The 13,235-nt window shown below is 50.3% G+C and overlaps 2 protein-coding genes and 1 long non-coding RNA gene across 3 annotated transcripts in view; 1 reads left to right on the top strand and 2 right to left on the bottom strand.

The window, feature by feature from the left end:
* LOC108151000 overlaps nucleotides 1–13,235 on the top strand; it is a 28,170-nt gene that overhangs the window by 3,452 nt on the left and 11,483 nt on the right. The window lies entirely within an intron of this gene.
* Nucleotides 2,820–9,157, bottom strand: LOC108150988 (chitin synthase chs-2). Its single transcript, XM_017279337.2, has 10 exons — nucleotides 9,070–9,157; nucleotides 8,711–8,961; nucleotides 8,462–8,634; nucleotides 8,228–8,354; nucleotides 7,936–8,142; nucleotides 7,697–7,872; nucleotides 6,989–7,609; nucleotides 5,845–6,094; nucleotides 4,205–5,434; nucleotides 2,820–4,131 (listed from the first exon to the last, which is right to left on the bottom strand). The coding sequence occupies exons 1-10, from the start codon at nucleotides 9,108–9,110 to the stop codon at nucleotides 2,984–2,986; spliced, it is 4,224 nt and encodes a 1,407-aa protein (XP_017134826.1). The 5' UTR covers nucleotides 9,111–9,157; the 3' UTR covers nucleotides 2,820–2,983.
* On the bottom strand, nucleotides 10,199–12,803 carry LOC108150991 (organic cation transporter protein). Its single transcript, XM_017279342.2, has 6 exons — nucleotides 12,165–12,803; nucleotides 11,856–12,105; nucleotides 11,684–11,787; nucleotides 10,846–11,615; nucleotides 10,551–10,732; nucleotides 10,199–10,491 (listed from the first exon to the last, which is right to left on the bottom strand). Exons 1-6 carry the CDS (start codon nucleotides 12,392–12,394, stop codon nucleotides 10,285–10,287), a joined length of 1,743 nt encoding a protein of 580 aa, XP_017134831.1. The 5' UTR covers nucleotides 12,395–12,803; the 3' UTR covers nucleotides 10,199–10,284.

Below are 13,235 nucleotides of genomic sequence, written 5' to 3'. Positions count from 1 at the left end.
CCCGCTCCTGATAGTAGGCCGCAAACATTTGTAATTGTAAGTGTTCATTGCGATTGCGATTATACAACAGTTCGCCCTCACTTCCACTCCCACTCCGGCTCTCCTACCCTCGTATCTCCTATGGATTCCCGCTCTCCGCATCTCGCTCTCTCTCTCTCTCTCTTAAAGTGTTATCAATCAGAGAAGCTCACTCCCTCTCTCTCTCTCTTTCTCTGTCTCCTTGTCTCTCCGTCGCTATTCCACAAAGATAATGTGAATCGTTTGACCATGCCAAAGTCGGAGGGGGGAGAGAACTGGGGCCTTATCAAGTGGGGCAAGTGGCGCGAAGAAGCTCATATCTGAATTTTCAGTGTTTGCATCGCTGGATGGCAGCGAAAATCAATTTTTAATTGGAAGTAGGACGATTTTTTGTATCACTCCCAGGGCTCTCCTCAACTAGATAATCACTTGACGCTTCATTTGGCATTGTTGAACACTGAATTGCACATCAAACATTGTCATGGAAATCACCTGCCACTCAACTATAATTGCAGCAGCTGACGAAAAATCATTATAAATACCAGACAGCATGGGAAATATTAATTAACTGCTGAAACGCGAACTTGTTTATTTGAATGAGCAGTTCCCGGGAAGGGGAACTACGAGGCTAGTGACAGGCGGTGGATGCGGGACAGGGACAGGGACAGGGACAGCGACTGGGACAGGGACAGGGACAGGGCGCATAATCAGTGCATATTGTGCTCAAATGTCCTGCAGCCTTTCATTTAATTATTTTCACAAAGCAACCAGCAGCTCCTCCAACTGAGTCAGAGCATCGACTAACAGATGCCCTGCCCTGCCCTGCAAAGAGTAAGCCTTACAGCACGGAAATGTTTCTCCCCTAATGACATAATTTCTGGCCGTGACAAAAAGCTGCTGCTGGCAGGCCAGACCAGGACGCAACTGACACCCGGACACGGAACTATTTTCATAATTAAATGACATTAAAAACTTTTGTTGCCGCTTTGTTGCAGCTCAGTGGTGGCCCGATCATAGTTGCAACTACTGAAGCCCCCATCCCTTCCCCTCCCTTCCCTTCTCTTCTCTTCTCCTTTCTACTGTGCTCATCCTGTCCTGTCCTGTTCTGTCCTGTCGTGTCGTGTGTATTGTCCTCGATTGCAATTGCAATGCATAGAAAAGCCATAAAATACAAAAGCAAATGGCAAAAGGCCCCCGGGAAGGTGGTGCTGGGCCGGGACTTCCACTGCAGCTGGGTGGTCTGCCCGGGGTCAGATAAGTGCAAAATTATGTTCCCAGGCATTGGCTCCGGCTCCGGCTCCGGCTCCGGCTATGCCCTCTCAGCCTCTCTCCCCGTCTCTCCGTCGCCCCCTTTGAAAGCTGCAACTGAAACTGGCACAAGTTTTTCAATCGAATTTTGCTGTTGTTTATGGGTCGGGCTTTCCAGTTTCCGTGGCGCTTTGTTTCGCTTTACGGCCAGGTCGGCCCGAGCAGTGGCACTCTATGAATGCGAAATTTATATGCCTCGTGGCCACAACTAGTGCAGCAGCAGAGCAGCGAACGAACAAGCAGAAGAAGCTACATTACGCATACGCCAAGTAGGCCAGCGGCAAAAATAGTTGTCAAAGTTTTCGGTTTCTTCAGAGCTTCTTCCCTTCGGCTAAGGCTGGTTGCCCGCTAGCTGGCTGGCTGGCTGGCTGGCAATTGAAAATTGTCATAAATTTGCTAATGCCTTGCAGTTCTTGTGCGGATTCTGAATTCCGGATTCTGGTTTTTCCCTCGCGCAACACAAAGGGGAAAAACGCATTCAAGTCTGAAATTGTTTGCACTTTTGGCCATGGCATGCAAATGGCTGGTTTTTGTTGGTTATTGTTTCATCTGCCTGAATGAGCTTTGGGCTGGGCATCGTCAAAGAGTTTCCCAATTAATTGATACCGGGATTACTCTTCTTTATGGCCAGAGAGAATAAGGATAAGCCAACAAAGTTTTCCATTTCCATAACTCTTCTACTGTCTGTCTAATCGATATTCCCTGGGTGCCGTGCCCTCCCATTTGACCAGCTGAATTCATTAGTTAGCCCTGTTCTTACATGATGGCCACTACTCCGCCTCGTCTCGCCCCCCTTTCAAGCTTCAGCTAAAGCACTTGGGGAAACCAAAGACAATCCACATCCTGCGGCCATAAGTTCGTCCTTCTTGCAGCTCCTGCTTCCTCCTCCTTTCCTCTCCTTCTTTTAATATATGCGCATTTCCAAAGTAAGTCCTGCCTGTCCTTGCAGTCCTTGGAAGAGTCCGCTCCCCGCCTGTCAACTGGTTTTCTTTTCGCCGAGGCACTGAAAAATTCACTTACAAAACACTTACGCCGACACCTTGCCACGCCCACTCCCACGCCCACGCCCCGCCACACACGCCCACACCACACCACACCACACCACACCGTTAGGGTGGAAGGAAGTTGAAGGAAAGTGGGAAACGGGGAAACGGGGAAACGGGAAAAGGAAAACTTGTGCATTGCTGCAGAAACTTCATCAAATCCGAGCTAATCACACTTTGATTTGCATTTTGTAACGAAACGAAGCGGAGCGGAGCGGACTTTGCCACGAGCAAAAAGCGCATCGCATCGCATCGCCACCACGAGGAGCACTTAGCTCTAAGCGTTGGCTCCGACATTGATGAATGAAGGGCACCCCCTCTCCACCCCTCTCCACCCCACTCCACCCACAGTGGTGCATCTGGTAATTATGCTAATGAGACGTCTTCAGCTCTCTAAGTACAAGGGGGAAGAGGATGTGAACTTGGCTGCTTTTGCCACTCGAGTTAAATGCAATTAATTATATTTTTATGCCACCAAGACGTTAAGGGACATGAAGTACATAGAGATATAGTTAGTATATGTAGGATAAAGATACATGTGTTGTATATAGCAGATAGTAAATAGTACAGTTGGAAGATTCTCTGGGTAATACTTGTGCGCAGTATGTTCCAATCTAGAACTCGCTTTGCTCGTAGCCTCCATTATCGTAGAGCTGCATGCTATTCCGGTTACTGAAGCTCACCTTCTTGGCCATGAGCGGGGGGCGTGTGCCCGTCTTGGGGGTTGGAGTGCCCCCCGGCGTGGCAGCTGCATTGAACTTGGCCGCGGAACGACGCTCCTGGAGAAGCTTCACGGATTTCCGATTGAGAGCCAGGTTCTTGAGGTTCAGGTCGTCTTCTCCGAAGAAGCGACGCTCAAAGTTGAACACCAGATTGCTGTAGTCGCTCTGCTGCTTGTTGCGGGTCTCGTGCAGCCGAAAGATAGTCTGCCGTCGCACCATGCTCTCCCTGTGCTCCCCATCGTTGTCGATCAGGAGCTCGTCATACTGATGCTCGTCCTCTTCATCGTCGAACAATCTCTTGGGCCGCTGCAGGCGCCTGGCTATATTGACAGCACTCCCCTTCAGCTCCAGGGCGGCATCCGCGTCCGTGAACTGCCCCCCGGAACGAAACCAGTCCACTTGAGTGGTGGCCAGCAGCTGGGACATGGTGGCAAAGCGGTGGAAGAACATGGCGATAAACTGGATGATCAGAATCAGGCCAAAGAATATCACGAAGCAGAGGCCAATGGGGTCCAGCTCCTTGTACTGGCGGTAGATGCCAACCTGCAGGTTGTCCCGGTCGAAGGACACAAAGTCCGTGGGGTCGATGGGCCACTTTAAGTGAAGGAACTCCTTCTTCAGCTGCAGCAGGAACACGATCAGCACGAAGATGGCGTTCACCATCACGAAGGCAAAGGCGATCATGTTCCTCAGCTCTCGCAGACCGTCGGCCATGGACTGCTTCTGCTCTCGGCTCAACTCCAGGGGCTTTAGGTATTGCTTGATCACATCCTTCCAGAATCTCTGCTCCATGAGAGATATTTCCCCGAGCTCCGAGTTAATCAGCAGAGGATCGTTTAGCCAGCCCGGCAAATGGGTCTCCGGATCACCGGGTGAGTCCTTGTCATCGTCCTTGAGTACAGGTGCCTCTCGAGTGCCCCAAGAGACATCGTTCATGTTGAAGACCGAGAAAATCATGAGCAGCATGTACATTGAAGGTATTGTGATGTAATATATGACGCCGCAGAGCAGCGCCCAGAACTCCTGGGGATGCATTAACCCTTAACGAGATGGGAATAAGTACAGATGTAAATGCTGTCTTTAAGTATTTTGGCAACCGTTCCATACTCGTACCTGCAATTGTGATCTGCACTGCCACCAGGAGGAAGAAGAGCGAAGCAGGAGCCAAAGGCCCATCCTCCATCATCTGGACGATGATTCCAATCAGGACGGCCATCATGACCAGGCAGTAGAGCGCACTGATCACGAAGGCAATCAGCAGCTGGAACTTCTGCTTCAAGTACACGCACGAAAGAATAAAGAACAGGATGGGAAAGAAGTTCCACAGGAAGGCGGTCCAAATGTTGATGGAAAAGACAGCCACCAGAGCACCCACCATCATCAGGAAGATTGTGCCGGGCCCAAGGACAGTGCCAATCATGAGCATGCCCTGGTACCACACGTACATCGTGGATATCGAGTTGTTCTTCTTCACCACCGTGTCCGCGTCGGCCAGGATGTCAAAGATGTTGGCTATCGTGGAAGGCACCCAGCGACGCCGCTGGTTGTAGAACTCGTTGAAGCCCTCCGGGGCGTGGGTGTAGGCATCGGAGGCGGCGCAGTACTCGACCCGGGAGCCGGCCTTCAGCAGGAGCGTGCAGAGCCAGCGGTCCTCCCCCTGATCGTACTGCACCATCTTCATGGGCTCCGATGTGACCATCGTGTAGCGCTTCATCACGCTGTTCTCCATGAGAGCACTCGCCCGGAATAGGCTGAAGCAGCCAGGACTGCAAAGCACACAGCCAATCACGTGCTCCGTGGCCTTCTGCAGCCAGTGGCCGATGGCGTACTCGAAGCGCTGGTACCACACCATCGGACCCCTGCCCACTGGGTGGATGCGCCCACAGGCGGCACCCAGCTCGTCCACCGCCTTCATGCGGTCGATGAGCAGCTGCACGGCTCGCGGCTGGAAGTCAATGTCTCCGTCCAATGCCAATATGAAGGTGTTCTCCGCTATCACCGCCTTGCGCCGGGGCGAGAGCTGCTCCGTCTCCATGATGCGGTACCCCAACAGGTAGTACATATACATAACCTGCGACCAGCGCTTCTTGTGTCGGATCTTGTCCTTATTCTTGAGGTGGGCCACCATCTTGGTACGCCCCGGAAGTGTCCACACCAGGCGGCCCCCATACGGGGTCTCTATTTTGAGGGGCGGCTTCAGCCGGATGTTCACTCCGTACACCTCAAAGGCGGCCTTGTCTATAGTCCGGGTGAGCGTTTTCACGTACTCGTTGACTGGCGGGTTCCGTTTGTTCTGGCACTGACGTGGGTCCAGCACAAAGGCGTCGTCAAAGAAAATGTTTGCTAAGGAAATAGACGGAAGGGAGAACAAGAAAAAAAGAATAAGAATAAGAATAAGAATAAGAGTAGGAGGCGGAATTAGACAGATCGTAAAGTTGTCGGAGACACTTGCAAATGCCATTCGCTTTGGCTTAATGCCATTTTGGCAAGCGCGGAAATGAAGTCGCCAAATGCTATAAATAGGGCTGCACACAGAGCACCCGAATACGACTTATTCCAACTGCAACCTGCATAAATTTCCACTTTGACACATTTAATATATGCATGCAAATGCGGGACAGCGGAGAACTACGGACGATGGCATTCCCATCTGGAGCATCTGGTATCTGGAGGGATTTTGTTCTGGTCCTGGTGTTGCTGCTGCTGCTGCTGGTGCTGGTGCTGGTGCTGGTGCACTTGACACATTTACATACTTTCCAGCTCGTAGTATTCATCGTCCGCCTTGCCGCCGTTTAGATGCGTCTTTGCCATGCGGCGTGCGCATTGATCCTCATCCAGGCGGACAATTGATTTGAGGAACTCCATCATCTCCTCCTCCGTCTCGTGCCACATTGTTGCACAAACAATCAGTTGCGGTATCTTGTCCTCCTCCAGAATGTCCCTGCTCGCATTCAATTCTGATGCCAGGGCTATCACCGACTCCCTGGGTGTGGTTAGGTCGCTCTGGTGGGTCGACAAACAGAGAGAAAGAGAGAGAGAGAGAGAGAGAGAGAGAGATGGAGGTGGTAGGGTTTAGTTTAAGCTCTGAACGATTGCAGTTGATATCAAGTGGTTTTGGCCATCAAATGCGGTATTGTGGGGCGTTAAAGAGAGCATGGAAATTGTTAGTGAGCTTTCGTTCGTAACCTTTGATGCCTTCCCCCACTCCCATTCACCTCATTAGAGGAGAGGTAGTCGGAGCCATCTCGTGTGCTGTCCCTAATGACAGAGCCACATTACGAATGCACATAATTCGCTGGCATTCTAATTTATGCCCTCAAAACTCTCAACTCTTGTGCCCTGATTTTAATTACTTTAATGTCTTTATGCTGGCCCTTTTTCGGGAGATGAGGCCTGAAAACATACAACCGAACTGAAGCACTTTTAATTAAGTTTACACCCACTGAAACACCCACCGAAAATCCCCTTCCACACATACGCACGCATCGCATGAAGGGGTAGGGTGCAGAGGGAAGCCCAGCAAACGCAAACATTTCCTGAACTTTACAGTTTCCCCGTCATTTAACTTAATTACACTGCCTGACATTTGAAGTGCAGAGCGAACATCTCCTCCTGATGAGTAGTGCCAGTCCGTCTAAATGTACCAGAATAGTCAAAAAGTCCTCGAAATAGATAGATGTGGCGTGGGGAGGAGGAGGAGGGGTGGGAAAGGCATCTCCTTTCCACACATGGCAGTCAGTGGGGAAAACTCGTGAAAGCCTGGCGCTATGATTGATGCCGCCTGATTATAATTATTCATATACACCCCATTCCTCGGGCGCAGCAATTTGATTGGCGACGAGACACAATTAACAGCACAGCAGCCATACCCATACCCAGACCCATACCCATACCCACTTTGATGGCCAGATACTCTTCGCTCCAGTCCACAATCCTTCGGTTCATCATGCCGCACTGATCCACCAGCAAGCCGCAATACCACGGACAAACGAAGAGCTTCTCTGTCGGGGCATTCTTGTCGTTGCGTGGCTGCCAGATGTGCAGGCACGTCCACACTTGGGCCAGCCACCACAGCGGCCACAGCCACAGAACGTAGTCCATACAGCTCTTTCCCAGTTCTTCCAGACTTCCGGCCAGTGCCTGCAGTGTGAGGTAGTCCGGCATGAGTCCATGCAGGGAGCAGGGATCTGTCGCCCGAAGGTAGGCGAGGAGGGTGGCCAGTGCAACGGTCACTGGCGTGGCCAGGATGAGGGGCAGGGCATAGCTGAGCTCCTGGATCTTGATTTTGCAGGCAAACTTGCCGAAAACGTGGCACAGATACGCGGCAGCCACCTGCACCATCAGGGCATACACCACCGCATTCGGATTGGATTGCATCGTATACTGTGACTGTGCCCTTGCTTCTGTCCCGATAAACGAGCTGCTGCCGTTCGCCTGCGATGAGGCGGCGGAGAATTCTGTTAAGTGTGGCGGCGCATCGAGTTCGTCGCTCCTGCTGCCGCTGCTCCCGCTGCTCTGCTGCAAGTGCAAGAGGAAGTGGAAGTGCATCAACGTTGACTTGCGCTCTACTCTAATGAGCATCAGGATTCAGTGGTCTGCACTCACCACCAGCGTTATGAGATGGGTCCGCCAGGCGTCCGAGAACAGACTGAAGTACTCCACGAAGCTGTGACCGTGCAGGAGGAAGGCAGTTGTGGCGAACACCACGATTTTGAGCGGTGCCAGGTAGAGGTACGTGTGGTAGCGGGAGCGGGTACAGCGGATGGTGCGAATGATGTAGGCTGATGGATGATAAAAGTGCGAGAATCATTGGTGGAGAGTCGGAGGGAGGGAGCGGCACTCACCGATGGCCTCGTGGGTGTTCGCAAAGTTCTCCCACCAGCGGAATGAGACCAACAGTAGGGGAATGGCCAAAAGCTGCACCTCCAGCTGAGAGCTCATCGACGGCCAGAGCAGGAAGACACTGCCCTGCGCCATTACGGCCAGAATGGAGAGGGCCAAGACCAGACTGTCCACCGACTTCCAGTGGATACGGGTTCCCGTCAGCAGATCTGAAGTGCGGGAGCAGGCAGCCAGTGGCAATCAATTTAATTGTTGTCGGCCCCAAGCCCCCAAGATAAGATTGCTGTGACTCACTGAGCAGGGCGGGCACAAAGCAGACACAGCACCCCAGCATCGCTCCACGCGTCAGGTCCAATGCTGGCAGCACGGTGAAGGTGAGCAACGCCAGCCCAACGACGTGCAGCAGTTCAAAGAGGGTGACCTGATTACAGCCCACAGCAAGGAGCAGGGAACAGAGAGAGTAGAGGGAGCTTATCAATCACCATCCGTGCGGGTTAGACCATGCCCCGGTCCTTTCCTAACACTCACCAGAGCCACTTCCAGTCCGCTGGGTCGATGCTCGCGCTTGAACATGCAGATGCGGAGGGCGCGCAGGAAGGTGAAGACTTCGGGGGCGGCGAAGGCAAAGATCAGGGCCCACACCCACGCGATTTGTTCCAGCTTGTTGGGCATAGCCACCACCACCGCGCCGGGCAGCAGAACTTTGGATAAAGAGAAAGTTCCGTCATCAATTACAGAATACTGAATACAGAATGGAGGGTTAGGCCCTTGACTCACGGTATTTACTGCACACTTGCACCTTGGTACCGCTACTTCCGCTGCCACTGGTATTGCCAGCCATATAAAGATAAAGCAGCTTGGCTGCCACACTTGTGGCCAGAACGACGGCGAAGACTATGAGGAAAACGAGCAGCTTAAAGAGCTTGAGAAAGAACTGCAACTTCTTCCAGTCAGCATCGGAGCCGCTCGTCTTCTTGGCCGGGGGATCCTGGAAAGAGTCCCAGAGGGGCTGCTTATCGCGTAGTTTCCTGGAATCAACCGATTGTGGTCTTAATAGGTGCTTGCGAAGTCGTATGTTATATATACTTATAGATATGGATATATCTATATGTATAGTATATAAATTGGTGTCCTACCGAGTACGCATAATATAGTCGCTTTCATAGTCACCGCTCATGTCTCTCTGCTACCATCGACAAATCGGAACTGACAGAGAGACAGCAGTTCCGACCTGGTAGTTCTCCACTCACTACAAACCGATCGGGCGATCGATCGTAAGATAAGGTTTCTTCGTCGTGGTCGTTAATGATAAAATCGAGGACAGATGCGCGTAAGTAGTCAGCAATTAACCAGAAAATTCGACTCCGATAAGGCCAATCTCTTATGATTCAAGTGCAATCGTCATTACCCATAACTTGCCATTCATAAAGTGAACGTAAAGCTCGTAAACGCCAGTAAAGGTAGTTGTCAATTGCTTGGAATTGTTCTTTTTAATTTTCTGTCTTTTTTGGGGCGTGGACCGTTTGTTTGTTGATTGCACCACTGACTCAAGTTCGCGGCTATGTTACCTGATTTCCTATGTAAGTGCAGTTGTTCTGTCCATTGTTTGGCATTACTGCACCTCCCCACGAGCTCTACAAAGCTAACAAAATTATCGAGCACTATCGTTGGCTCGTGTGGAAGGGAAAGGAAAGCACTTGAGGTGCTGCATGCTACATATATCTCAATTGATCTTGGTGTGGCATGTCTTTTCGGGACCGGGAGAGTCCTGCCAATCGATTTGAACACATGGTTGGATCTTTTAAAAAAGCTACAACTCTGACCTGCCACAAGTAAGATTGGCTGATAAAGATATTTGTTTTAATTTGTTTTCCTTAAGATTGGCCTATTTTGAAAGGAGTATGTATTAATTTGTTTTAAAATCCAACAAAAACGAGTGGGAACGTTGTGAGTCGCTTCTACGGCCGCGAGTCTACATTTATGCTTGATATTCAGTCAGTATGTCTCCCCTCCGCCAGAGGGCGCACACTGAACGATGAATACTGTGTGAGAGAGAGGGAATGAGGGCTTATCATTTAACATTACATTTTTGCTTACATTACATTCTACACGTGTACATATACAAATCACATGTAGAGTGTAAAATACATGTAGCAAATTTTAATAAAAAATGTGTTTTTATGTAGTATTTGTTTAAAAATTATGTTTTCTTTGAAATAAAATCGACAATTACATACGAAACTTAACTAAGACATAACGAACATATTAACAAATGCATCATTGGCTTTATTACACTTAAGCTATAAAATCTTTGGCGCTTTCTCGGATACGATTAAAACACCGGATGCAGATCAACACATCTTACGAGTACTAGGACCTTCTGCTTCCTCACCCACAACAGCCTGTCCCCGGCGTTTTACCAGATTCAGATCGCGCGCCTCCTCCATGGTGGTGGGCAGTACTTTGTCTGCCGTCTCTGGAAAGGCCAGTGTAAGAACACCACTCATCAGAGCAAAGCTGGCAAAGAGAATTTGCGGGGCGTATGCATAATACTTGGCCTAAAGTAAGGAAAATATTATACTCTTTGCAAGATGGTGATTGGGCCTGATATACTTACCAGCAAAGGCGTCTGCGGCGCCAGCATTGAGCCAATGCGACCCACCATGGAGCAAAGGGAAAGAAGACTGTTGCGCACATTGGTGGGAAAGATCTCCGAGGTAAAGAAGTACAGAATCTGAAAGCTGCAGGTGATAGCCAGCTTGCCAATAAGAAACAATGTCAGGGCGCCAGCGTAGTTATCTAGGAAGAAAGATACGAGTGATTGCCTAATTTATACATTTTCTAGACATTGCCAAAGGCAATCTTGGACTATCTTTAATACTTAATAAAGAAATATATTTCCTTTAGCTTACCTGGTGCAATGCCAGCGGAGGCGCCCATGCAGACCGCACAGAGGAGCATCGATGCGCAGAGCGAGTAACGTCGGCCTATTCGATCCATGATGATCAGTGGAAGGAGCAGACCGGGGATCTGGATGAACCCGTTCAGCATGAAGTTCGTGTACTTGTTTCCGCCCAAGTTAACCGAGTTGAGGCTGAGTCCCAGGGCGATCAGAGTGTGGGTGAACCAGCAGAGGCAGCAGTTCAGAATACGGAGTGAGAAGAATCGCACAGCTTTCATAATGGGGTACTGGCTCTCGTTGGCCTGACTCAGCTTCTGGCGATTGGTGGCCAGCAGCTCATCCAACTGCTCATCCGGCAAGGGTCGTTTGTTGATTCGGGCTGCCCGACGCAGCACAGCAGCGGCTCGTTCCTCCGAGCCCTGGCTGAGCAGCCAGCGCACGCTCTCGGGAAGTATCCACAGAAACAGTATCTGCAGGACAGCAGGGGCATAGAGCACTCGGAGTAGCCAGCGCCAGTGCTGGACCTGCGAGGCCAGGAAGCCGAGGAATGCCTCACCCAGGGAGTAGAAAATGGTGATGATCGTGGCCGCAGCCACCCGACGCTTGGGGCCTACCAACTCAATGGCCAAAAGGAAGGCCGTGGGAAAAAGAGTGCTGCCCACGGCCATATCGAGGAACTCGAAGATCAGGAACATGTAATAGTTGGTCGACAGGGAGCGAATTACGCCCATGAATGCACTCAGTGCTCCAGCTATGGCCAACATTGTTCGGCGTCCGTATCTGGAAAGGCAAGATTGGGAAAATGAGGGAAATTCCAAATTAACCTGAAAGGATCTCATCAATCGTACCGATCTGCAAAGAAGCCGCCAATGGGTATGCCCACAAACTGTCCCACATTGTTGATAGTACCCACCATCGAGAGCTTCCACTGATCGGTGCAAAAGATTCCAAACTAAACGGAGGAGTACAACGTGATTATTGAATTGGGGAAAACACACAAAAAAACTGCAAAACACATACCTCCGTTGAGATGGTCTTCTCCTCATCCCTGAACTTGAAGTCATGGCCACAAGTCTCCGTCTCTCTGTTAAAGTACACGGCATCACAGTACGCCCCAGATGGATCCGTGAACGGAGCGTAAAGCTGCTCCGTTTCATTCGCCACATAGCGATGGCAGTCGTCCCAGGCGGAGTTCTTGTACGGAACTGTGAAGTTCAGCCAGCTCTCCTCGTAAACGCTGGCGGGGCTGTCGCACTGAGTGATGTTGCACCTAACAACAGGAGATGAGAGTCCAGATTATGGACATATTTTCACTACGTTTTCACCCACCTATGCACCACTGTGCTCGCGGTAAACACATATGAGATCGAAAAGAAGGCATTGAAGAGCATGGGAACGCACAAAAGCACGTAGTTGATGATCTGATAGCGTCCAAACTGGCCAATACGCACGAGAATGGCGTCCAGCGAGTTATCTTCATCACTCGGTGCCGGTTCCGGCTCCGCATGACCGTTGCTCGCAGCCGGAGAGCTGCCGTTTCCCTCCTTTTGGTTAGGCATCGTTGTATATATAAAAGGCACTATTTTCGATTGAAAGTGAAATACGCGGCACGTGGTTGAATGCACTTTTTATGTGCGTCTCCGCGCGATGTGTGTTTTATAACTTTCGGACTGGCTTGCGGAGACTACAGCTAAATATATTTTATTTATAGACATCGACACTCTGGAGCGTCTCGCTGCCATACACTGACTGATACTCGTATCGCAGCGCGCCCACCACATCACCCGGTTGAGGTTGCTTTCAGTTCTGCCCGTAGCGTGCTCCCATCGTAGAGAGAGTTCTTACTTTCTTACTTTCGCTGTTTCCTCTCTCATTTACTATTTGTGTGCTAGTGTCTGCTCTGCTCCATGCCTCCCCTCCACTCCACTCCGCACCGCTGGGCAGGCCCTATCACTGCTTGATCTGTTGCTATCAGGTTCTTATCAGTCCCAGTCCAAAACTATTTGCTCTCTACAGCTTTGGGTGAATAAAAAATTACACTCTAATCGTAGCACACGTTTAATTGTGAATTGTTTTAGTCGGACATTAGCACAAAACTGTTGATATCAGTCTAGTACATTGTATGTGGGATATGGCCAGTGTATGTTCTATTAGACGGCGAGACATTCTGTCTGAGGTGGGGGAAACAGCTGTTCCTGTTCGTTGCCTGATGGCTCGACTGGGTCAACAAGTTGTCTGGCTGCATGTCGATGACCTTGTCAGGGAGCGACAGTGTTTGGCTTCACACTTGATTTAGGTAACCCTAAGATGATTAGGTGAGGAAATTGAATACACAAGTGACTGAATAATAACTGACAATCAATTTGTTCACTTCCATTGCCGACCAGACTGATAAATCAA

The sequence above is a fragment of the Drosophila miranda genome, chromosome XR (genome assembly GCF_003369915.1).
Source record: "Drosophila miranda strain MSH22 chromosome XR, D.miranda_PacBio2.1, whole genome shotgun sequence".
Classification (NCBI taxonomy): domain Eukaryota; kingdom Metazoa; phylum Arthropoda; class Insecta; order Diptera; family Drosophilidae; genus Drosophila; species Drosophila miranda.
The sequence above is the reverse complement of the archived record's forward strand: the minus strand, read 5'-3'. Positions and strand labels throughout refer to the sequence as shown.

What these genes read in the sequence shown, in the direction of transcription:
- LOC108150988 (XM_017279337.2), bottom strand. Translation starts at nt 9,110, where the DNA reads ATGAGCGGTGACTATGAAAGCGACTATATTATGCGTACTCG. An exon ending in GCAAGTGTGCAGTAAATACC is followed by an intron (nt 8,635 to 8,710) that starts GTGAGTCAAGGG and finishes CTTTATCCAAAG; the next exon opens with TTCTGCTGCCCGGCGCGGTG. An exon ending in GAACACCCACGAGGCCATCG is followed by an intron (nt 7,873 to 7,935) that starts GTGAGTGCCGCT and finishes ATCATCCATCAG; the next exon opens with CCTACATCATTCGCACCATC.
- LOC108150991 (XM_017279342.2), bottom strand. Translation starts at nt 12,394, where the DNA reads ATGCCTAACCAAAAGGAGGGAAACGGCAGCTCTCCGGCTGCGAGCAAC. An exon ending in CTCCGCTGGCATTGCACCAG is followed by an intron (nt 10,733 to 10,845) that starts GTAAGCTAAAGG and finishes CTTTCTTCCTAG; the next exon opens with ATAACTACGCTGGCGCCCTG. An exon ending in CGCCGCAGACGCCTTTGCTG is followed by an intron (nt 10,492 to 10,550) that starts GTAAGTATATCA and finishes TCCTTACTTTAG; the next exon opens with GCCAAGTATTATGCATACGC.